Here is a 24,959-nt window from a genome sequence, read left to right as displayed (position 1 = left end):
GACATATCCATCACTTCACATAGTTGCCATTTTCTTTTCTTCCCTTCTTTTTTTGTTTTCTTTTTTTGGTGGTGAGAATACTTAGCTACCTTCTTAGCAAATTTCATATATGCAGTGTTGTTAACTGTAGTCCCTATGCTGTACTTTAGATCTCCAGAACTCATTCATCTTGCATAACTGAAACTTTGTACCCTTTGACCAACATCTCCCCATTGCCCCCCTTCACCTGCCCCTGGCAACCACTTTTTTGCTCTCTATTTCTAAGAGTTTGTTTAAAATTCTACATCTGAGGTCATGTAATATTTCTCTTTCTGGTTTATTTTGCTTAGCATAATGTCCTCCAGGTTTACCATGTTGTTGCAAGTGGATGGATTTTCTTTTTTAAAGCTGAATAATATTCCACTGTGTGTGTGTGTGTATGTGCGTGTGTATCAATTGTCTTTATTTATTCATCTGTCCGCGGACATCTCCTCATGTTTGCCCACCTGAGGCTCTCAGAACCCGCTCCCTTTTGGGTTTTCATAGAGGCTTCATTACATGGGCATGATGGTTCACATCATCGGCCATTGATGATTGAACTCAATCTCCAGCTCCTCTCCCCTCCTCAGAGGTGGGGGGTAGTGGGACTGAAAGTTCCAACCCTCTAATCATGGGGTTGGCTTCACTGGCAACCAGCTCCCATCCCTAGGGGCTCTCCAGTAGTCACTTTATTAGTATAACAAAAGACACCCGTATCATTCTCAGCACAGGAAATTCCAAGAGTTTTCTAGGAGCTCTGTGCTGGGAACCAGGGGAGAGACCAAATATATATTTCTTATTGTGAATCACAGTATCACAGGTATGAAAGTCATGGGCCAAATGAGGCAACTACAGCCCCACGTCCCTCTTAGAGCTTTATCTTTACTTCTTTATCACATCTCATTTTCTGTCTTGTAGCAAGGTATTTGATTTATTTTTGTATCTCATGTAGTCCCAGCAAAGTGCTAGTTGGATGAGTTAATCACTGAGCAGAATATAGCAGTATTTGTTCTATGGTGTTCCCATTGCTGTTTGACCGCACTTATTTGATTAAAGTGAATGAGAAGGGATTGTCAACAAAAAATTAATCAGTTGATCTAAGAAAGAAATGGAAAATTCTATTCAAGCCAAATTTGAGGATTATAACCTGGGGAGAGAATCTCAGAAAGCTCTGAGAACTATTCTGCCCATTAGAAGTCAAGACACAGTTATGTAAGTTTCTTGAGGCAGAGGGCTGGACATCGTATGACGTATTATTGACAGTTTACATATTCCAGATCTAAGTGGCATCACAGTGGGTCACGTGACCCCTTACAAGATCAGGAAGGAATGCTATCTTTTTTTTTTTTTTTTTTTTTTGCGGTACGCGGGCCTCTCACTGTTGTGGCCTCTCGCATTGCGGAGCACAGGCTCCGGACGCACAGGTTCAGCAGCCATGGCTCACGGGCCCAGCCGCTCCGCGGCATGTGGGATCTTCCCGGACCGGGGCACGAACCCGTGTCCCCTGCATCGGCAGGCAGACTCTCAACCACTGCGCCACCAGGGAAGCCCCAGGAATGCTATCTTTAAGGAGTTGTCTTGTTGCTGCTAGGAGAATGTTGCTCTTTAGGGTTGAGCAGGTATTTCTGCTGATGGGGGGGGTTTGGTGATGCATAATAGAGTTATACAATGCACAGTGCAGGGAGAGAGGAGGCCAAAGGGCAGAGAAGAATTTTTTGTTTAAATTTCTCTTGTCTTGCCATAAAAATATGACTTTTATTCCACAGGATTATCTATTGAATATGGTCAGGAACAGCCAATTATTGATGAAAGAGCTATGTGTGTTCAATCCAGTGACATGGTAAAAGGAGGTTTCTAGCCAGATTTGTGTTTTGTTTTGTTTTTGTTTTTGGCCGCAAGCAGCTTGTGGGATCTTACAGGACCTTAGTTCCCTGGCCAGGGATCCAACCCAGCACCCCCAGCAGTGGAAGCATGGAGTCCTAACCACTGGACCACCAGGGAAGTCCCCAGATATTTTTTTAGTCAATTGGGGTGTTTCTGCCTTGTGACTGACCATCAAGGATAAAGTGATAGACCAAAGACAAAATTCTTGGATTGGTTTCCCATGCTTAATTTTATTCTGAATATTAAGAATAAGACTGTTTAATTGCTTACCTGGAGGTACCTCTGAAAGAGGTACTGTGGTTAAAAGTTTGGGCTCTGGAGCCAGAATCCTGGCTTTCTGGATGACCAGCCAAATGCTGATGGACAGGTAACTTAAGGGACACCATTTGCAGTGCATTCTATGTGAATACTGCCTCTGGGAGTGATCTAGAATTGGGGTGTCTTGCATAGACCTTAGTCTCCTCCTCTGTAAAATGGAAATACTGATACCTTGATGGTAGGATTAGTTGAGTTAATGTCTGTAAAGCACAAAGTATAGAGTTGGGGTGGTCAGTGCTTAATTAAGCTACCTACTGCAGTTATTTATAGTGGCAAAAGGAAGGTATAGGAGTGATGTTGAAACAGTAGTCCATTCATCTCAAATATTATTCAGAAAAATATTCGATTGGAGTAGTCCCTGTTATACCAAGTTTACTTAAGGAACTTTAGTTTATTAGATCGCAAGAAATAACAAGACTGGCAAGGCATCCTGGCCTGTGTATATATATTTTTTCTGTAGAAGCACAGTCCTTTGTAAAATGTGTATCCCACTGGATGGAGACATGAAGAAATAGATGTGTTTTTGTAAGAAGGGAATCTAGGTTCTTTGGATCAGAAGTAATTGACTTTTGGTCAGTCATTTCAGAATCCTTTATTGATGCCTGTGGTGCCAAGGGCTCTGTGCTAGGCAAGATGCTGTGTCTAAGCTTTTCTCACCTGTTCCATCTTTTGTCTTATTTCAGGTTGTGCATGATGCCAACACACTTTACATTTTTGCACCCAGTGCACAAAGCAGGGACCGGTGGGTGAAGAAGTTAAAAGAAGGTAAAACTCATATAATGAAATATTAATCTGTACATAATTTCAGAATATAACATTGTTGTCACTAAGAAAGAGATACGGCTAGTGTATCTTGCATTTATAATCTTTTAATCTACAATAAGTGTTTCTCCAAGAACGTTCTCTGTTACTGTAAGTGACACATGTTGAAGTTAACTTCCTTTTTTATAATCTGGTTCCTTCTAGTGGCATATACATAGTTTTTAAGAAGAACATGCTTTCATTTAATGTGTAATACATTTGGAGGTGACTAAGCACTGGGCTTTTATGGTAACAGGATTTGGTATTTTCTAAGAAATTGCCTATGTAGTCAACATTTGATGCGGATGAATTGACTTGTATGTAAAGTATATTAATCAGTGATTTGACCTGCATAATCCTCATTGCTTTTTCTGCAGAACAAAATGGTGGTGGGCTGACTTTTGTGTTTATCCATCACGGTGTAGCAGAGGTCACTTCTGTTACCAAGGGTGCCTCACCCTTTCACCTTGTGAAAGAGAACTCTATGGATTTTCTGAATGCTGGATTATATGTTATGAAGGTTTCCTCATAATAAACGTAGTATTTGAGAAAGAATGATCAACCGGAAACATTCTGTTATCTCTGTACATTTCACTCATCATTTAATGTGTCTATGAATTACAGAAATACAGAACAACAATAATATTATGATTAAATATCATCCTAAATTTTGGGCAGACGGAAGTTATCAGTGTTGCAGACAAACTGAAAAACTAGCGCCTGGATGTGAAAGATATAATCTGTTTGAAAGTAGTAAGTATTAATTTTATTCTGTAGTTATATTGTGCTCAGGATGTACATACTGTTGGTATTATTGGGAGAAAGTGACATGATTTTGATTTTGATGTTGGTTAAATATGGCCTTCACACTTTCTAGCATGGTGTAAACATAGTGTAGGTGTATTTTTGTAAGAATACTTTTATTTAGTGAGCAGTAGGACCATCTCATGGAATCAGAAGGTCTGTTTTTGGGAGTTTTGTTTTTTTTTTTTTTTTTTTTTTTTTTTTTTTGGCGGTATGTGGGCCTCTCAGTGTTGTGGCCTCTCCCGTTGCAGAGCACAGGCTCAGGATGCACAGGCTTAGTGGCCATGGCTCACGGGCCCAGCCGCTCCGTGGCATGCAGGATCTTCCCGGACCGGGGCACGAACCCACGTCCCCTGCATCGGCAGGCGGACTCTCAACCACTGCGCCACCAGGGAAGCCCTGTTTTGGGAATTTCTATCACAATATGAAAGCCTACTAAAAATGACTCTGTTAAAACTGTGAGCCTAATGTAGCACCATCAGCAGCTTTTCTCTTCTCTTTTTTTTAAGCTTTACTGAGATATAATTAACAAAATTGTAACATACTTAAATTTTACAATGAGGTGACTGGATATACTTATCTATCCATTGGAAAGGGTTCCTCCCATTGAGTTAATAAACACATCCATCACCTTGCATGTTTACGTGTGTGTGTGTGTGTGTGTGTGTGTGTGAAAACATTTAAGTTCTACTCTCTTGGTAAACTTCAGTTATACACTACAGTGCTGTCAGCTGTAGTCATCATGTTATATGTTAGATCCTCAGATCTTATTTATCTTTTTTTCTTGCTCTCTATATATTTTAATTGAGTTGTAATTAACATACCTTATTCATCTTATAACTGAAAGCTTGTACCCTTTTACTAGCATCTCTATTTCCTCCACCCCCCATCCCCTGGCAACCATTTTTCTACTCTCTATTTCTATGAGTTTGACTTTTTTTTTTTTTTTTAAGCTTCCCCATGTAAGTGATACCATGTGGCATTTGTCCTTCTTGGTCTGGCTTATTTCACTTACCATAATGCCCTCCAACTTTATCCATGTTGTCACAAATGATAGGATTTCCTTCTCTTTCCAAGGCTGAATAATATTCCATTCTCTCTCTCTGTATGCCACATTTTCTTTATCTAGTCATCTGTTGATGGGTGCTTAGGTTGTTTCTATATCTTGGCTATCGTGAATAATGCTACTGTGAACATGAGAGTGCAGATATCTCTTTAAGGTATTGATTTTGTTTCTTTTGTGTATATACCCAGAAGTGGGATGGCTGGATCATATGGTAGTTGTATTTTTAATTTTGGGGGGAACCTCTATATTATTTTCCATAGTGGCTGCATCAGTTTACATTCCCACCAGCAGTGCACAAGCATCCCCTTTTCTCTACATCCTTACCAGCATTTGTTATCATGTGTGGTTTTTATAATTGCTATCCTAATATGTATAAGGTGGTATCTTATTGTGGTTTGACTTGCATTTCCCTAATGATTAGTTATGTCGAGCACCTTTTAAGGTACCTGTTGGCCATTTGTATGTCTTCTTTAAAAAAAAGTGTCTGGGGCTTCCCTGGTGGCGCAGTGGTTGAGAGTCCGCCTGCCGATGCAGGGGACATGGGTTCGTGCCCCGGTCTGGGAAGATCCCACATGCTGTGAAGCGGCTGGGCCCGTGAGCCATGACTGCTGAGCCTGCGCTTCCGGAGCCTGTGCTCCGCAACGGGAGAGGCCACAACAGTGAGAGGCCCGCATACCGCAAAAAAAAAATAATAATAATAATAAAAAAAATTTTAAAAGTGTCTGTTTAGGTCCTTTGTCCACTTTTAAATGAGTTATTATTATTATTTGTTTTAACTATTGAGTTGTGTGCATTCCTTGTATATTTTGGATGTTAACCCCTTCTCAGATATGTGGGATGAAAATATTTTCTCCCCTTCTGTTGGCTGCCTTTTCATTTTGTTGATGGTTTCCTTTGCTGAGCAGAAGCTTTTTGGTTCTGATGTAGTCCCATTTGTTTACAGTGAACAAGGCATGGCCCCAATCCCTGTGGCATTTACAGTCTGTTCAAGAAGGCAGAAATACAAACCGGCTTTAACAGCATTTAAAAAAATCTGTTCTAAAATAGTATTACAAGCAAAATGCACCAGAGTGAGAGAGTCTGAGTCGACTTCTTGTTAGGGGTTCATTTTTACTTAAAACTATCAATCATTGGTAGATGGCATTTTGACCTGTTTTTGTCGTTGTCATTTTCAGGTATAAGAAAAGCACTACCTCAAGCACCAGCACCAGAAACAAAGAAGGTAAGCTGGTCTTTAACGTTCGGAAACATTTGCAGTTTATTAAGTATGTTTATGTTCATTCCTGTGATGCTGCTCCCTGCAAGGATCACATCGGAAATGGATAGACTATGGCTCACTTGATTTTTTTTTTTTTTTTTGGTGTCAAATAATGTCAATTTAATTGTATCAGATATTACCATCTGGCATTCTGCCTGTATTTTGGCTTCGAGAATTATACAAGAGGCATGGGACTTTAAAGGAATATTTCAGTCTTAAGACCACAGTATTATGACGAAGGAGTGACTGTGAATAGTGGAGTATGGTAGAAAACACATGCACTTTGGACTCCCGAGGAGCCTTGATCCAGCATGAATCTGATATGAGTGACTTTGGGTGGGATACTTCAGCCATTGCTTCCTCAGCTGTAAAATGGAAGTTATATACTCTACGTCATGGGATTAGGATTAAGAATAAATGAGAATGCAGGTGAACTTATTTACAAAACAGAAACAGACTCACAGATGTAGAAAACAAACGTATGGTTACCAGAGGGGGAGGGGGATAAATTAGGAGTTTGGGATGAGCAGCTACAAACTACTATATATAAAACAGATAAACAACAAGGTCCTACTGTATAGCACAGGGAACTATATTCAATATCCTGTGATACACCCTAATGAAAAACAATATGTAAAAGAATATATACTGAATCACTTGGCCGTACATGAGAAACTCACACATTGTAAATCAACTATACTTCAATTAAAAAGAAATGAGAAACCGTATGCTAGCTAGGTACTAAGAGTGTGCCTTGCACACAGCAGGCACAAAGCAGTGCAGATTCCTTTGAGTGGGAGGAGACCTGACAGAAGTAGTTCTGCTTTTCCCCCCTGCAGGCCGTTAAATGGTGGGTCTGCCTTTAGTCCTCCTGGTTTCTACTCACGTTACCCTTGCCTCTCCCTGGAAAGCTAGTCCTGACACTGAGCAGAAGCCGTTTGATGTTTAAAGACAGCTTTTGCTCTTGTCCTAAATTCTGAAGCCCATGAGAGGTCCAGTAGCATCAATATCATCGAACTCATGGTGCGGGTTCACCAGGTTATCTAAAGCAGACTTTATACTGTGGGGACGTGCGCATTGCTTGGTGTTTTACTGCACACCCAGTTTCAAACAGAAGACTAAACTTTTATATGTTACCTTCTTTTCTTAGCGAAGGCCTCCCCCACCAATTCCACCTGAAGAAGAAGGTAATAGTGAAGAAATAGTTGTAGCCATGTATGATTTCCAAGCGACAGAAGCACATGATCTCAGATTAGAGAGAGGCCAGGAGTATATCATATTGGAAAAGAATGATGTTCATTGGTGGAAAGCAAGAGATAAATATGGGTAGGTATTCCCTCTCTGTGGATGATACACAGTGGGTGGCTGGGAGTGAAATACTGAGTGAGAAGAGGATAACCTGTAACTGTCATGTAATGAGGCTAGTTCAGCGGCCATAAATGAAAATATATGTTATTACTTTGCAGTAACACAATGTATTCTTAGTAGTGACTCCATAAATATAAATGAATCAACCACTCCTTTCCAGAAATTAGAATCCATTACACGGGTCTCTTTCTCATCCATTATATGTCTAATTGGATTGTTTGCTCTTGGGGGAAATTACATTTTAGGTCCCTTCCCCCCGCACCCCACCCCCAAGGTAAAGTAATCTTAGATTTGTCTAAGAGAGAGAGAATGTGTGTGTGTGTGTGTGTGTGTGTGTGTGCGCGTGCGTGCGTGTGTGTGTGTGTGTGTGTCTTTCTGTCTATATGTATGTGCATATGCGTCTATGTCTAAAATACATACATTCAAGAAATTTAAAAACAAACATTATTTATACAAAATAATTTAGGATTTAAAGAGAATAGTCCTTTCAATCTTATTATTGGTAAATAATGGGTAAATGTGGATAAACGTAGGGGATGAGCCTTCGGCTTCATTAAGAAAGCTCTGCATCCTGAGCTTACCTCTGAAATATAATCCTGTTTATATTCTGAGTTCCTGTGGATAGGAAGAGGAGGACCTTTTTGTCCTGGTTAGAGCATGTCCTCCCTCCAAGTCTGCTTTCTCACCTCCTGTCCCACCCCCAGTTCTAGTTCTGTGTTCCTCAGGTCACTTCTGGAGAAGCAGTGGAAGCCTCTGGGTTGGGCAGGGTCCGTGTCTTCTGCTCACTTCTCAGCAGTGGTAGATCTCCTGAGTGCTGGTTTGCTGTGCATTATTACCTTTTTGGAAACCTTTTAATCCAAGTTTACAAGAAGGTCATCACTGATTTTTTTTGCCAAACACTGTAGAATATTGAGTTTTATTTTTTATTATAGACATTTTCAGATATCCAAAAAGTACATCATAGTATAATGGAGCCTCTTGTCACTTGACTTCAGAAATTACCAACATTTGGCCAGTCTTGATTTTAAAATCTTCCCAACTGTTTTTTCTCAAGTATTTAAAACTAAATTCAAATCATCATGTCATTTCACCCCTAAGTCTAACTGCTAAAGATTTTTTTAAACAACTGCTGTGTCATTATCATACTTAATAATAAGTTAAAAAACATCATCTGTAGGCTTTCCTGCAACATTTTCAGGACTAGAAGAAGAGTACAAATAAAAGCCCAGATATCATATGTTTAAATATTTAGAAGTTATAAGTCAAGCTAACAAACTGGTAAATAAGATATAACTTATCCTCCAGCTTGACAAACATACCTTCAAAATGACAAGGAAGGCAAGGTTTGGATTGGAGTTCCATGCCAGAATGTGTTAGTGCACAGAGAGCCAGCTCCCTGAGGTGTCTCCCTTCTCTCTTCCCTTCTGCCCTGGGCTCCATCTCACGTGTACCATGTAAATCTCCCAGCCGTACATCCAAACTCTGTCCACATGGTTTGCAAAAGCCACCCCCCAACTTGGTCACTCCTTGGACCTGGGCTGGAGTGGGTGCACACAATCAGCATCATTTGCTTTTCAAAGGATGAAACCCATTGGGAAGGCCCATGTAGGGCTTGGTAGTGGGCAGAGAATTCTGGGACCCTAGTTACACAGATGATGGTCCAGAGGAGGGCTGAGGGATCATGGGCTTTAGCATCCTCTCGAAAGTGTGAGGTCAGAGCAAGGGCCCTCTGGCCCAGGTCTAAGGATAGTACCAACTCTGTAATTCTGGTTTCCCTTGATTAGCTCTAATCTGTATTTTACAGTTTAATCAAGGTTAAAACAAGGTCCACACATTGCATTTTGGCTGATAGGTCTCACGTCTTTCTTTTATTCTGTAACAATCCCTAGCCTTTTTTTTTCTCATTTTTGATTTATTGATAAAACCAGCTTATTTCTCTATGAAATGAGCCACAATCTAGATTAAGCTGTTTGCTTCCATATGGTGTCATTTAATATGCATCTCTGTCCTGTATATCTGGTTGTTCCGCTTCTGATGATGCCAGGATTACTCATTGGTTCAGGTGTCAACATTATTCCTCTATCACAAAGTTCTTTATCAGTGTTTCACCTAATGATTTTGGCATCCATTGATGATTATTGCTTAGATCCATTAGGGATAGCAAAATGGTGATTTTTCTAATTCTGTCATTCCATCTGCATTTATTAAATCTCTAAAGAAGAACGGCCTCATGAACCAGTTCATTTAGTTCATGCAGGAAAGGCAAGATACATTTTGGATTCTTATCTTTTACCAACTTTTCAGAAATAATGAGTTGATGACCAAGCTTCCTCTGTTGATAGCAATGGTAACCAATAATGTTTTGTGTTATTATAGATGCTTATATATTTGGTTTCAGTCTATTGCAGTCATTATTCTTTTTACTTGAATTGTCCCATCATGGGTCAGTGGTAGCTATTTTTGATTGGGGACGCTTTTAGTCTTTCTCAGCTACCCTGCTTTCTGAATAAAATAAAATAGCTCAAGTTCATCTTGTATTTTTCCTGGCCAAACCTGCAGTTTGCCATTTCCCCAAGGAGTTCTGGCTCCTTGTAGTAAGAAGCAATATTTAGAGACAACAGTTGGGGTGCTTGGATTCTAATGGCTCCTGGACTGGTGTTGCTTCTAGGTCTTTCTCAGTGCAACAGAGCTACATGTATGCACTGGTACGTGTGTGTGTGTGTGTGTGTGTGTGTGTTATGAGTTCTTACTAATAGTTCAAATTTAAGATTACGAGGTTTTTACTCAACTTAGAAATTTTATACATGTATCTCTTTTATGCTGAAATTCTTGGCTCTAACCAAGATTTTACCTGATATGATCGCTCCTTAAACTGTAATGTGCATAGGAGATAGGAGTCATCTGGGGTAAAATCATAGATTCCGTAGGCCCACATAGGCCTTCTCAGTTCAGATCTCTTGGGGTATGACCCAGGAATTTGCTTTTTTTTTGTTGTTTTTGGTTGTGCACCACGCGGCTCGCAGGATCTCAGTTCCCTGACCAGGGATCGAACCCGCACCCAGTGCATTGGAAGCACAGAGCCTTAACCACTGGATCGCCAGGGAAGTCCCAGAATTTGCCTTTTTAACAAGTGACCTGATGATACTGATGTAGATGTCAGGCATGACCCTCTGTGAAACAATGCACTACACAGACTGTTGAGGTATTGGAGTGATGGGTGTTTTTATCCAACACTTCAACTTTTCTGAAGTAGTGGTTTCGTTAAAACATCCCAAGAAATTGTGAATTCAAAAGAAGCATCATGGAATATTAGGAAGGGCTCTGAAACTAGTCACAAGTTCAGAATTCAACGTATGGCCCTGTTGCTGGCTAGCTTTGAGACCTGAGAAAGTCTCTCAACCTTTCTAAGCCTTAGTTTTAGTTTCCCCGCCAAAAAGTGGGTACAATAATGCCTGCCTACCTCAGAATTTTTGTAAGGATCAAATGAGGAAGTCCTTTGTAAAGCATCAAATACTGTAGCTATATTTACTTACTGGGGGTCAGCTAGTCTTTCTTATAAGCTTTAGGCAGTTTTATACTTTATTCCGGAAAGGCAGTAATTTTTCTTTTAGTACTCTCTCAGTAAAATAATTTCAGTTTGTCTAAAGTATTTTTCTTATTTCTAGGAGTGAAGGATATATCCCAAGTAATTACGTGACAGGAAAGAAATCAAACAACTTAGATCAGTATGAGTAAGTAAAAGATTATTTTGTGAATGTGGAGGACTAGAAAATGTTTTTATTTTCCTACTTATGTAAGACATTTTGGAGATTAATGGTTATCTTTCATTATCTTTAGAAGGACGCACTAACTTAACTCAGTTGTCTAGGATGGTAAATAGACGTTGTGAGAATTAGTTTCTATAATACACTTTACCTGAAGGTACTATGTGTGAATAGAATTACAGAAGTGAATATAATTGAATTGATTTTAAACGAATCATAGCTTTAGCTGACTTTGAAATACAGCTCATTGTTCATTCATTCAAGAAATCAAAATACAGTTTCCCCGAGTGGCCTTTAAAAAAACATTTGATTGTTTCTTTTTTCTAATTATAATAACAATATGTGATTATTGTTTTAAAATTCTTTGAAAATATGAAAAATGTTAGTAAGAGAAATTATTCAGAAATCAACTAAAGTTGACCTCTGTCAACATTCATATATTTCCTTTCAATCTTTAGAATCATGCTGTATATACTGTTTTACATCCTGTTTAATTCACTTAATAGTATGAGTGTGAGTATTTCCTCATGCCATTAAATGTACTTCGAAAACATTTTAATAATTGCATTATATTTCATTCAGTCGTGAATTCTTCAAATGTTTACTGAGACCTTAGTGTGTATCAGGCACTGTGTGAGGCCTTAAGGAGTACAACCAGACATACAGCACATGGATGTGCAATAATTTATATAATCATTTCCTTATTTGTGTGGCATTATGTTGTTTAGGCATCTTTACTATGTAAAAATACTGGGATACCTCTTCCTGCTTATTGTCTTAAACTAGATCTCTAAAAATCTACATACTGAGCTAAAAGCTAGTTATGAACGTCTTAAGACTCCTAATCATGCTGTCAGATTACTTTTCAGAGAAACAATGGGCTGCTGTTTATATGCTCACTAGCAGTGCATGGCCAGGTTTTAGTGAGAGGCTCATATATACCAAATATATATGAGCCTTTTGTGGTCATTCTGAGGTGGTATACTGATGCTTCATTCACTTGTTTAAAAACAACACTGTCAAAAAAAAAAAAAAAACACTGTCACCACCACCACCACCACCACCAAGCTGTTTCCTCTGTCCATGTTACTTCCTGTAATGTGAGTGTACCTTAAAAGTCTAGAAAAGGATTAACAGATTCAAAAGTCCTAGCACTCGGTGGTGTGACCCCTCAAAGTTGTTTTAGAAGTAGGTAAGGGTATGAAAAGCATGTAACTAAAAAAAAAAAAAAAAGTTGTTTTAGAAGTAGGTAAGGGTATAAAAAGCATGTACCTAAAATAGTGGTTTTGTTCTTGAAGAAATTTTAGGAAAATAGAGTAAATCCTTAGAATTAGGGAAGATGCTAAAAGGTAAAAACTTGGACCTGATTTTAAAGGGATCTGACCAAGAAGTAACTGGTGATTTCAGGAGGGATGTGCTTGGAAACCAGATAATCCTTATCTAAATGGGAGAACTCCCCTTATGACTCATGGGATTACAAATAAGGGTTTTAGGAAGTTTATGATTCACTGCCATGCCATTTTTGGGTGCCTGACTCCACCTCGGCATGACCGAGTGAACTTGCCGTGGGAGTCCCCTCAGCCAGCTGCCCAGGGACTGGGGATTCCATGTGGCGAGGTGCCAGCCCTGACTGGATGAGAAAGGAAAAACCTGTTCTCGGTGCTGACAGTCACTCCTGCTGTCTTTCCACTCCACTGTTTGTGTTAGATTTTGCTAAAGCCCATCCTGTAACACGTCTTAAATGTCTCCAGGGTTAAAAAGCCTTTTGCCAGCTGCTGAATCAAGAGCCCTTCTGCTGTTTGTTTGTGGGCAGGAGGCGTCCGGGCAATAACTGTCCACTGGGCTGGGCTCAGGACTGGCAGCCTGCAGCTCCCAGGGCCATCAGTACCCTAGTTCCCACCCCCTCACCCAGGTCCCGGCGGGGGGAAGACAGGACCATCGGAAGTGCTGCAGGAAAGAAACTGGGCTCGTTGTGGTCAGTAAGATGTTCTTGATGGAAGTATGCTAGAGGAGGAAGGTGACAGGAATGCAAGGACCCTTAGAACAGGAAAAGTCTAGGACAAGGCTTTGCGTGGGTGATCCAGGAGGCAAGGGCCAAAGTGAGAACCGGCAAAGATTATATAGCTCGTTGGTTGGTTGTTTTCAATTTTTTGTTAGTTTATACCTGTTGCCTCCATTTTCTAATTTACCCAACCCACCCTCTCCAAGAAGCTTGGCCAGGATCCATCCTTTCCAGAAGGTTGTCCCCAAAGCTGCTTTCCCCTCTATTCAGACAGCACTATGAAGTCCTGTCCCTCTGGAGTGTTTGAAGTGACTAGCCAATCTGAAACCCTCATTCCCATTAGGGTTTTGATATCTAAGAATGGAATGACAAGTTACTTACAAATCCTGGGTATTCTTTCTAGAAGTATATAGTTCCTTCGTCAGGGGACGCTAACTAACCTCCAACAGGCATTTCTGGGCCGGGCTCGTGGGCGACGCACGCGGGCTGGCATCTCGGCGGCAGCTCTCCGGCTCACCACGTGTGCATCGTTCTTCCCGACAGGATGCGTTCAGCAGAGCCACTCTTGTCTTTCCCTCCTTGCCTGGTGATAGGTATCATGGAAGAGGAAGAGAAGCCACAAAGAACCGTTAGGAAATACTCACCACGAGATGAGTCATTTTTTTTTTTTTTTTTTTTTTGCGGTACGCGGGCCTCTCACTGTCGTGGCCTCTCCCGTTGCGGAGCACAGGCTCCGGACGCGCAGGCTCAGCAGCCATGGCTCACGGGCGCAGCCGCTCCGCGGCATGTGGGATCTTCCCAGACCGGGGCACGAACATGTGTCCCCTGCATCGGCAGGCGGACTCTCAGCCACTGCACCACCAGGGAAGCCCGATGACTCATCTTTTGATTTGTACATCACTCCTTCCTCCTTTCCTTCCTTCAACGTACCCTTCAGGGTCTGAGTTTATATCCTAGGGAGGAAAACATCCTTTCTGGGGAAACTGCAAATACCATACAAATGACCACTTAGAATAGGATTTGTGCTGTGGATTTTTTTTTCTTTCCTTATTTCTTTTATCCCTTCCCAGGAGCTTGAATATACCAAGTGAGGAAAGGACCTTTTTCTTTCTCTGAGTATCTTATATCGAATTTCTCTTGAGAGCCACAATCTAGCTTTACTGATTTCTTGCATCTGAACGTGAGCCTGAGCCTCCATCACTTACTCTCACTGTGAAGATGTGGGCTTGGATCTCCTGTGATTAATAAAGAGAATTTTTTGTTTTCAATCTTTCAGGTCCTGCTGGTTTATAATGCATAATGAGAGCTGCAGCTACCTTTTCTAATTAACTTTTATGGTTGTTTTTGGGATCCTGACAAATATTTCTCCTATCAGTGGGAAAGCTTTAGGGACAGAATCCATTCTGTTCTCCTCATTTATTTTATCCCTCAGTTGCGTTCAGAAATTGATCAGAATTTAAATTTGTAATTTTGTTGAACTTGGTCTCAGTTCATAAAGTGGGGTCCACAACAATGAGATCTTAATACCCACAATTCTGAGGCCTGGTTAATCACTTCAGGCTCCAAATAAAATAACAGTTTTTGGCTTGTGTTGAGATTATAATTTGTGTTTGTCCCCTCCAACTGCATGAAAGAATCCAGACCAAAAATGATCTTGTATTTTTTTCTTTGTATTTTTCCCTTCCTCAGTCAGGGAAGGCCTTTGTATTCGCTTGTCTCGGGGTGTTTGCTGGGCCAAAAGCAGGTGCTGTTTCTTTTATAAAAGGCTGAGGCAGTGGTGGAAACTTCACGGGTTTAGAGGGGCCAAGCTGATTTCATAACATTGGAATCCTTGGGAAATAGGACTGGATGGAGGATTCTCTGCCCACTAAAGTCCATCTAGAACAAACAACACAACACAACACAAAAATCCAAGTTTAAAGCTGACAGTCTGCGTTCATCTTCTTTGGCCAACTTGCTCATAATCCCCTGGAGAGCATGGGCTAGGGGAAGCAGGGAGAGGGGAGTACCTCTGAGGATGAGGTGGGAGATGGCAGTATCCATCTTTCCTTAGGAAAGATTTCTCAAAGGTTAAGCAGGGGCACTGATATGCAGGGGCTTGGCACAGAGTGGTGGCAGGGCAGGTGCCACTGCTTGGCCCTGGTGGGATTCCTACAGTAGACCTTCGGAGGGCTGCCAGGGGTCGGGGCTGTGCTGGAACCAGAAAGTCTGGAAGACCCAGGAGGCCTGCTCTTCTGTTTTGCTCTGTTTCTTTCAATACTTGGGACCTTCGTGAAATTTGCGGGGGAGGCTTCATGATGATTGGAGATGAAATCTCCTGCCTGTTGGGGGCTTGGGATTAGATTTAATTGGAATCCAAGACAATAACGTGGTGACATTTCCTGCGTATTTGAGTCAGTGGGGTAAAATTCATTCTTGCTATTATTATAATAGTTAAAACTTGGAAATGATTTTTATGTTAAATAATGAAGAGTCGCTTAAATAAATGATGGTGCATCCAGACCGTGATGCACAGGACTACATTGCTTTGCAAAGATGTGTATCGTGTACCGTTATATGAAAGATTCAGGTTCTGATAGAGCAAGTGTAGCTTGACCTCACTTTAATACAGCAAATAAGAATGTTGGCATACCTATGTGTCTTCATAAAAATATAGGTAGAAAAAGTCTGCATGTATGTGTATCCAAATGTTACTAGTGGTTGTCTATATTATTGAGATTATGAATGAGGCCTTGTTCTTATTTATTGTTTGTTATTGATGAGTAATATTATCAATACCTTGCTAATCCTAAAAAGAAAAAAGAACACTTTTAAAAACCTGAGGCCCTAAACATACCTTTTTCTCTTCAGATGGTATTGCAGAAATATGAATAGAAGCAAAGCAGAGCAACTCCTTAGAAGTGAAGTAAGTGTTTGTACTTGTCTTGTGGGTTTGGTTTCAGCACAAAATCAATGGTAACGAATCCCTGATGAGTAATTCCACCTACCTCTGTTTCTAAAGCCCAAAAAATACTATGGTGTAAGTACAAGTTTTGGTTTTTTGAAATCATTTAAAAGTGAAAACTGCTCTATTAGTTTCCTGGGGCTGCTGTAACAAGGTACCACAGACTGAGTGGCTTAAACAGCTCAAGTTTGTTGTTTCATGGACCTAGAGGTTAGAAGCCTGCAGTCCAGATGTCAGTGGGCGTGGCTCCTTCTGGGGGCTGTGAGGGAGGGATCTGTCCCAGGCCCCTCTCCTTTTCTCCCCATGGTTCTTCCCTCTATGCATGCCTGGCTCTGTGTCCAAATTTCCCTTTTATAAGGACTCCAGTCATATAGGATGAGCCCCCCACCCCACCCCATGACCTCGTTTTCACTTGATTCCCTCTGTAAATCTCCACAGAAGGTCACATTCTGAAGTACCAGGGGTTAGAACTCCAGAGTATGTTTTTTGAGGGGGAAAGAATTAAACTGATAACAATAGGTAATAGCTATACATGGGCAACATTTCTTTACTGTTTCTTACTGATTTATCATTTGCTACCTTGATATTAGTACTTGACATGTGTTTTTCCTTTTTGCTTGAAGTTCTTTGTTTTAAAATAGTTTACATCAGTGTTACGTGCTATCTTTTATAAATTAAGTTTTAATACAATATATAGTTGCCTTAAGAAATGTGCTAAAATTCTTACACTTTACAAAGAAATAAAGTGGAAGGATGAAATCTACTATAGAGGAAACTAAGTGGACTTAATGAGGAGACAACCTGAGTCTAGCTGTGACTTTTCTAGTGTTTTTTGCATCTGTAAGACAGAGAGGTTGGATTAGAAGATGACCTCTGCAGTTCTCTGCATTTATGATCTAGTTATTCTATTTAGTAATTGCTCCCAGTCTTTTTTTTTTTATGTCTTTATTGGAGTATAATTGCTTTACAATGGTGTGTTAGTTTCCGCTTTACAACAAAGTGAATCAGTTATACATATACATATGTTCCCATATCTCTTCCCTCTTGCGTCTCCCTCCCTCCCACCCTCCCCAGCCCACCCCTCCAGGCGGTCACAAAGCACCGAGCTGATCTCTCTGTGCTATGCGGCTGCTTTCCACTAGCTATTTACCTTACGCTTGGTAGTGTATATATGTCCATGCCACTCTCTCGCTTTGTCACAGCTTACCCTTCCCCCTCCCCACATCCTCAAGTCCATTCTCCAGCAGGTCTGCGTCCTTATTCCTTTCTTTTTTTTTTTTTTTTTTTGCGGTACGCGGGCCTCTCACTGTTGTGGCCTCTCCCGTTGTGGAGCACAGGCTCCGGACACGCAGGCCCAGCGGCCATGGCCCACGGGCCCAGCCACTCTGCGGCATGTGGGATCTTCCCGGACCGGGGCACGAACCCGTGTCCCCTACATCGGCAGGTGGACTCTCAACCACTGCGCCACCAGGGAAGCCCCTTATTCCTGTCTTACCCCTAGGTTCTTCATGACATATTTTTTCTTAAATTCCATATATATGTGTCAGCATATGGTATTTGTCTTTCTCTTTCTGACTTACTTCACTCTGTATGACAGACTCTAGGTCCATCGACCTCACTACAAATAGCTCAACCTCGTTTCTTTTTATGGCTGAGTAATATTCCATTGTATATATGTGCCACATCTTCTTTATCCATTCGTCTGATGATGGACACTTAGGTTGTTTCCATCTCCAGGCTATTGTAAATAGAACTGCAATGAACATTTTGGTACATGACTCTTTTTGAATTATGATTTTCACAGGGTCTATGCCCAGTAGTGGGATTTCTGGGTCATATGGTAGTTCTATTTGTAGTTGTTTAAGGAACCTCCATACTGTTCTCCATAGTGGCTGTACCAATTCACATTTCCACCAGCAGTGCAAGAGGGTTCCCTTTTCTACAAACCCGCTCCAGCATTCATTGTTTGTAGATTTTTTGATGATGGCCATTCTGACCGGTGTGAGATGATATCTCATTGTAGTTTTGATTTGCATTTCTCTAATGATTAATGATGTTGAGCATTCTTTCATGTGTTTGTTGGCAGTCTGTATATCTTCTTTGGAGAAATGTCTATTTAGGTCTTCTGCCCATTTTTGGATTGGGTTGTTTGTTTTTTTGTTATTGAGCTGCATGAGCTGCTTATAAATTTTGGAGATTAATCCTTTGTCAGTTGCTTCATTTGCAAATATTTTCTCCCATTCTGAGGGTTCCATATCTCTTCCCTCTTGCGTCTCCCTCCCACCCTCCCTATCCCACCCCTCTAGGTGGTCACAAAGCACCGAGCTGATCTCCCTGTGCTATGTGGCTGCTTCCCACTAGCTATCTACATTACGTTTGGTAGTGTATATATGTCCATGCCTCTCTCTCTCGCTTTGTCACAGCTTACCCTTCCCCCTCCCCATATCCTCAAGTCCATTCTCTAGTAGGTCTGTGTCTTTATTCCCGTCTTACCCCTAGGTTCTTCATGATATTTTTTTTTCTTAGATTCCATATATATGTGTTAGCATACGGTATTTGTCTTTCTCTTTCTGACTTACTTCACTCTGTATGACAGACTCTAGGTCCATCCACCTCACTACAAATAACTCAATTTCGTTTCTTTTTATGGCTGAGTAATATTCCATTGTATATATGTGCCACATCTTCTTTATCCATTCATCCGGTGATGGACACTTAGGTTGCTTCCGTGTCCTGGCTATTGTAAATAGAGCTGCAATGAACATTTTGGTACATGACTCTTTTTGAATTATGGTTTTCTCAGGGTATATGCCCAGTATATGCCCAGTTTTCTCAGGGTATAACTTCTTTCTGTAGTTTATGTTACGAGAGCAATAGCAGGTGACTTTGCTTGCTTCAGATGACACGTCACTGCCCCTCCCTGCCCCTCTCCCTCTACAGGATTTTTACACGCCTCCCTGGTGACCTCACAATGAGAGGCAGCTCTAGGGAAGTGGGTAGCTAGAAGGCCTGGGGTCCAAATCCTGGCTCTGCTACTTACTAGCTGTTTGAGTTGGGGCAAATGTCCAACTTTTCTGTGCCCCATTTCCTTACCTGTAAAGTAAACAGGCAAGGAGGTAACAATAGTACCTGCTAATAGGACTGTTTTGAGGACTGAGTAGATCCACATATTAGAACATGTTAAAACAGAGTAAGTGTTCAATAACCATGTTTTATTGATCGATTAACTGTTATCACTGTCCCTAATTGTTCTTATCAGATTTATTTGTGGGCCTTTATTTCATTCCATTGTCTTTCCTAGGAATAAGAAGAAAATTTATTTTGTTCTGTTAAACACACTTTCATTTTAAAGCAATTTCAGTGCTAGAGATTGACTGTGACATTAATGGTGGAGAGGTATTTGAGGTTCTTAGCTTCTGTTTCTTGCTCTTAGGCTAAGAACCTGATGAGGATTTAGCTTTTGGTCATTCAGCATGTTGCTGCCTTTTGGGTTTCTCTGCTTAAGTTGCTTGTGCCTCTGTCTCTCCTTTCATAAAGAGTGATATTTAACATCGATTTCCAGGGGAATTGAGGATTTAAAAAAAAATCTTCCTGTAAAGAGCACTGAGGTATTTACAGGCAAAATGCTCTGTGGATAGAAGATGATATTGAGTCGGGATTCAAGCCTTATAGCAAATATGAAAAATGTATGAAATGAAACCCAGTCATTAAGAAATACATTTTTCAGTAACTGTTTCCCCACATGTCCAGGACATAAGGGAATTGCAAAATTTTGTCTGTTAGTTCTGGAAGGGCCCTGAGAGGTTGTCTTGTTGAGATGTCTAGTACTAGTGTGTGTGAGGAGTTGTGATTGTGGGGAATTAGGAGTGTGCTTTCTTTAACGAATCTCACGGTTCAGTAATGTGAAGTGGAAGGTCACATGGATGGGAGACGGTCACGTGGATGACTTACCTGTTGGTAAGTTGCGCTTCTCCAAAGCAGATTTTCTCGGCAGAGGATAATAATCATAAAATTATAAGATTGGGCTCTTGGATCTTCTCTGTGGCATTGGTATTATTGGATTGAAAAAAATTTTCTTCTTGGATTTTAGGATAAAGAAGGTGGTTTTATGGTAAGAGATTCCAGTCAACCAGGCATGTACACAGTCTCCCTTTATACAAAGTTCGGAGGGTAAGTAATCTCTCTCTCTCTCTCTCTCTCTCTCTGCTTAAAATCAGAGTTTTTATATGAAGTTCTTATATAGTGTATATGGATTCCTAATTTTCAGAAAATAAGCTACAATTGAGCATTAAAAAAATCTGAACTTGATTTCTAAAGTCTGTACCATTTTTATATTCATATCTAGTAATTTTCCTCATTTTCCATATATATATTTGTTCTGAATGACTACAGAAACTGTAGCAGCATTCCGCAGATAATTACTTTGCACTGTGCTAGGTACTAAGGATACCACACTGAGCCAAGTAGACACAGACCCAGCCCTCCAGTAGCTTAGCGAGGGCTTCTTTCAGACAGGCAAACAGGCAGTGATGGTATATGTGAGTGACTGCTATGCAGGGAGGGCAACGTGTGTGTGTGTGTGTGTTTGTGTGTTGGGGTGGGGGTGGGTGGGACTTAGCCCAGACACATCTGAGTTAGGCATTAACGTTGTCTACTGACATCCAATGTGAGACCTGACGGGTGAGGCAGGCAAAAGTTGGAGAGAGGGAAATGTGTTTCTGACACAGGAAATTGCCTGGACCTGGAAGTGAGCGAGCACTTGGTGAGCTGACAACAGTGTATTGTAGCTGGATTGTAGAATGGGAGGGGCAGGGGGAAGGGAGGAGAGAGAAGCCAGAGAGGTAGAAGTGGAAGACACATCACGTCCATGTCAAGGAGTTTGAACTTTATCTTCACAGCGGCAAGAGTTCTCTGGAAAGGATTTTCAGCAAGAGATGACTCAGGAAGATCTAAGATACCTAAAATAGAATGTGTACATGATTTGTACGTCTAGTTTATTAACTTTTAGAGGTCTTCTGGACATTTGCAACACCAACAGCAGGGACAAAAAGCAGTATCCAGCTAATAGCTATTTTAAGACTTTTAATTGTTGGTAAATGGAGTTTTGGTAAATGTTCTCTTTCACGATCTCATGCAAGGGACCAAGTATCAGTTATCAGTCCCACTTTATAACTTCCATCCGTTAATTTGAAAGGTGAAGCTAAGAAGAACATGGGGGAAAATAAAATTTGTGTAGAGAATAGAGGGGGCCATATGTAGGGACCCTGGTAGAAAACACCTTAAGGGTGAAGTTACATTATTCCAACTTGGTTCTAACACATTCTGATTTTTGTTACAGAGAAGGTTCATCAGGTTTCAGGCATTATCACATAAAGGAGACAATGACATCTCCAAAGAAGTATTATCTGGCAGAAAAACATGCTTTTGGTTCAATTCCTGAGATTATTGAATATCATAAGCACAATGCAGCAGGTAAGTGAGCTGTTAAAACCTATTTCAAATATAAAGTAGTGATTAAAATGATTAGACATGGTGATGAATTCTAATTCATAAAGGTTAATTCATAAACCTTGAGCAGGTTTATGTTGCAGTTAATTGTAGAAAGTGATTGATTTAAAATTACTGCCTATTAAGGAAATGATATATACAAAGAGAAATCAGAAATAATAACTCAAAAGAAGCCCCGTCTCGACCTTAAAACACAAGTTATCCTTATCGTGTGTGGCAAACGTTCACATCTGCCACATACAATACAAGGTCTACATCCTTGGTACTGACAAAGGTTCTTTGCTTGACGCAACTTTAGTCAGGCTCCTGGACCATCTCCTGGGCCCATCTGTACACTTTCTTATAAAATCCAGTTTTGGCAATAACCCTGCTAAGTCACTTTAACCAGAACCCCTTACCCTTGAGATTTGATGTCTAATCACCCTCAATAACTGGTCGGGTTCCTCACCTTCCACCATCCCCCCGGGTAATGTCTGGGTACCCTGGCTTATTTCAGCAAGAATCTTGTTCGATTAGTTTGGCCAGAACCACTCTAAGCCCTCCCTGCATTGATGTTTCGTTTAGTAATTTTCCATCCACTGATTCCCCACCCTTCTCCCTGGCTGTGAGTTCTCATTTGTCCAGGTTGTGTTCAGAGTCGGGCCCATCTCTTTCCCCCACTTTAAAATCCCATTGCAGTGGTCCTTATACCTATCACAGTGGTCCTGAATAAAGCCTGCTGGACCATCTTTAAAGGCGTCATTGAATATTTCATTTAGTACCAAACTAAACTCCAATGTATGTCTATGTCGCAGCTGTCACAGAAGCTGCTAGATGAGCAGCTTAGGTTTAGGCCTGTGTTAGAGGCTTCCAAAGACTAGCGTAAGAATGTCCCAGACACGTCTTCCATCTTCCCAAATCTTTGCTACACTTAACCACCAGAATGGGAATAAACCAAACATCAAAAACAAAACCAGAAACCACATTTGTGCCCTTGGAAGCTCCAGAGGATGAGATAGAAAGATTTCTAGCCTTTGACTTCAAAGATGTAACTGAGCAGGGGTCAGCCAAGTGTCCAGCCCAATCTATGGAAAATTAACTTCTGAAATTTTATCGAAGGCCTTTGCCAAGTCTGTTGCTATTTGTGACTCTCTTCACGTCTCTCAGATAATGATAGGAATGGTTATTGAGATATAATTTACACACCATAAAGTTCACCCACATGATGTGTACAACTCAGTGGTCTGTAAATTAGTATATTTGCAGACTTGTGCCAACTGTCACCATAATCTGAGGTCATTTTCAGCATCCCCCGTGCATTAGCAGTCACCCCTTAACCCCTTCCACCAGTCCTGCCCTAGGCACCCACTAATCTACTTTCTATCTCTATAGATTTGCCTATTCTGGACATTTCATGTAAATGGAATCATACCATATGCAGTCTGTTCTGACTAGCTTCTTTGAGCGCAATATTTTTGCCATTCCTCCATGTCGTAGCCTATATAAGTACTCCACTCCTTTTTAGCGATGAATAATAATCCATCATGTGGATTTTGTTTATCCGTTTTGTATCATTCCTCAGTTGATGGACATTTGGTCTGTTTCCACCTTTTGGCCATTATGAGTAATGCTGCTGGAAACATCTGTGTACAAGTTTTTGCATGAACCATGTTTCATTTCTTTTGGGTACTAACCTAGGAATGGATTTGCTGGATCATGTAATAACTCTGTGTTTAACATTTGAGGAACTGATTTCATATCAATTTATCCCCTGAAGAACTTTTGCTTATCTTTTATTCTAGTCTTTTTCAGCATTCACATTCCCCTATTCCTTTCTTCTTGTTCTTGTGTGAATTGTTACGCTTCACCGTTATCTCAAGTCACTCATTTCAGAAACATGTATTAAGTGCCTACTGCATGCCAGGAACGGTGCCGGACGGTAGGGATACTATGGGGAAACTAGATGGCTATTGATCTTGTCTCTCCCAGATCTTACCATCTGGTAGGGGAGACAGAGAAGTACATAACAATATTAGATTACTATGAGATACGCTGTATTAGAAGAAATACATAGGGCTACACGTGTTTATAGGAGAAATACCTGGGATTTCTTATTTAGTATTGTAAGCAACTTAAGTTAAAGGATTTAAGGTACCTCACCTATTTCCAGTAGTTGTGTTATTCCCAGTCGTTAATATTGTAGAGTCCAGTTTTTATGCTAAGATTACAAATGCTGAGTTATGTCAGGTGCATCACTTTAATTTTAGCAGACTACTGTAATTCCATTTCATAATTCAAATCTCATACTGGAAAAGAACATGAAATAATACTTGATAATAATTGTTGGAAACCTTTGAACATCCTTTAAAGTGTTTGCAAGACACCATGCTAGCATAGTGCCTGACAAACACTGCATTTAAAAAAAAAATGTTGAATGAATAAAAACGTATATTTTAAAAATATGGAATTGTCGGCTCAGAGAGTAGTGAAACCAAGCAGGACCCTGTGGGGGCCTTCCTGGGTAAAAAAGCTCCTCTGTGTTTCCCGTTTCTTGTTTGGAAAAAAAAAAAAAAAAAGGCTTAGTCTCCTAAGCCTTCCGCAAGCTCCAAAGAGCAGGCTGAAGCAGTTAACGATTAGTCACAGGACTCCTAGTTCCTCCTGAAGGGATGTAGATAATGATCTGATGCGTATCTTTGAGTCGCTCTGCAGAAGCTAAGACCCCCATCCAGGTGGAGGAGGGTGACTACATGCTGACCACAAGCAAGTAGACCCCAGGCTGGTTGGAACCAGAAGGTTGATGATTGAGATTCCTGAAACATCACCCTGTTACCTACCGTCAGCCAATCAGAAGAAGGTCCAGGAGCTGATCACTTGTCTTACTACCCTCTCCCCTAACAATGTCTTTAAAAACCCTTGTCGAAGGCCACTGGGGAGTTGGGGTCTTTTGAGTACAAGCCCCCCGTTCTTCTTGCTTGGCCCTGCAATAAACCTTTTTCTGCTCCAGACTCCGACATTTTGGTTTGTTTGGCCTCACTGTGCATCAGGCACACAGGCTTGGTTTTGACAACAGTAGGATCATCGTCCTTCCTGCCTTCCTTTAGTTTTTGCTAGCATATAGCAGAGGGCTATATATACACAAGGACGATGAGCACTAAGTGAATAAATGAATGAATTTTGTAAGTGAGTTTCTAGTTTAGTGCTTTACCATGCAGAATGAGTGAGTGAATTCAACTGTAATACTCTTT

At 40.8% G+C, this 24,959-nt stretch overlaps 1 protein-coding gene across 6 annotated transcripts in view; it reads left to right on the top strand.

The window, feature by feature from the left end:
* Positions 1-24,959, top strand: part of TEC (tec protein tyrosine kinase) — a 151,345-nt gene that overhangs the window by 110,021 nt on the left and 16,365 nt on the right. For all 6 annotated transcript variants that reach the window (XM_073805227.1, XM_019928215.3, XM_019928209.3 and 3 more), the window contains 8 exons: positions 2,904-2,985; positions 3,646-3,774; positions 6,067-6,113; positions 7,300-7,475; positions 11,183-11,248; positions 16,134-16,188; positions 20,318-20,397; positions 21,566-21,699. In XM_073805227.1, the coding sequence (XP_073661328.1) occupies positions 2,904-2,985; positions 3,646-3,774; positions 6,067-6,113; positions 7,300-7,475; positions 11,183-11,248; positions 16,134-16,188; positions 20,318-20,397; positions 21,566-21,699 (769 nt within the window). The remainder of the gene's footprint in view (positions 1-2,903; positions 2,986-3,645; positions 3,775-6,066; positions 6,114-7,299; positions 7,476-11,182; positions 11,249-16,133; positions 16,189-20,317; positions 20,398-21,565; positions 21,700-24,959) is intronic.

Source organism: Tursiops truncatus, chromosome 5 (assembly GCF_011762595.2).
Source record: "Tursiops truncatus isolate mTurTru1 chromosome 5, mTurTru1.mat.Y, whole genome shotgun sequence".
NCBI lineage: Eukaryota > Metazoa > Chordata > Mammalia > Artiodactyla > Delphinidae > Tursiops > Tursiops truncatus.
The sequence above is the reverse complement of the archived record's forward strand: the minus strand, read 5'-3'. Positions and strand labels throughout refer to the sequence as shown.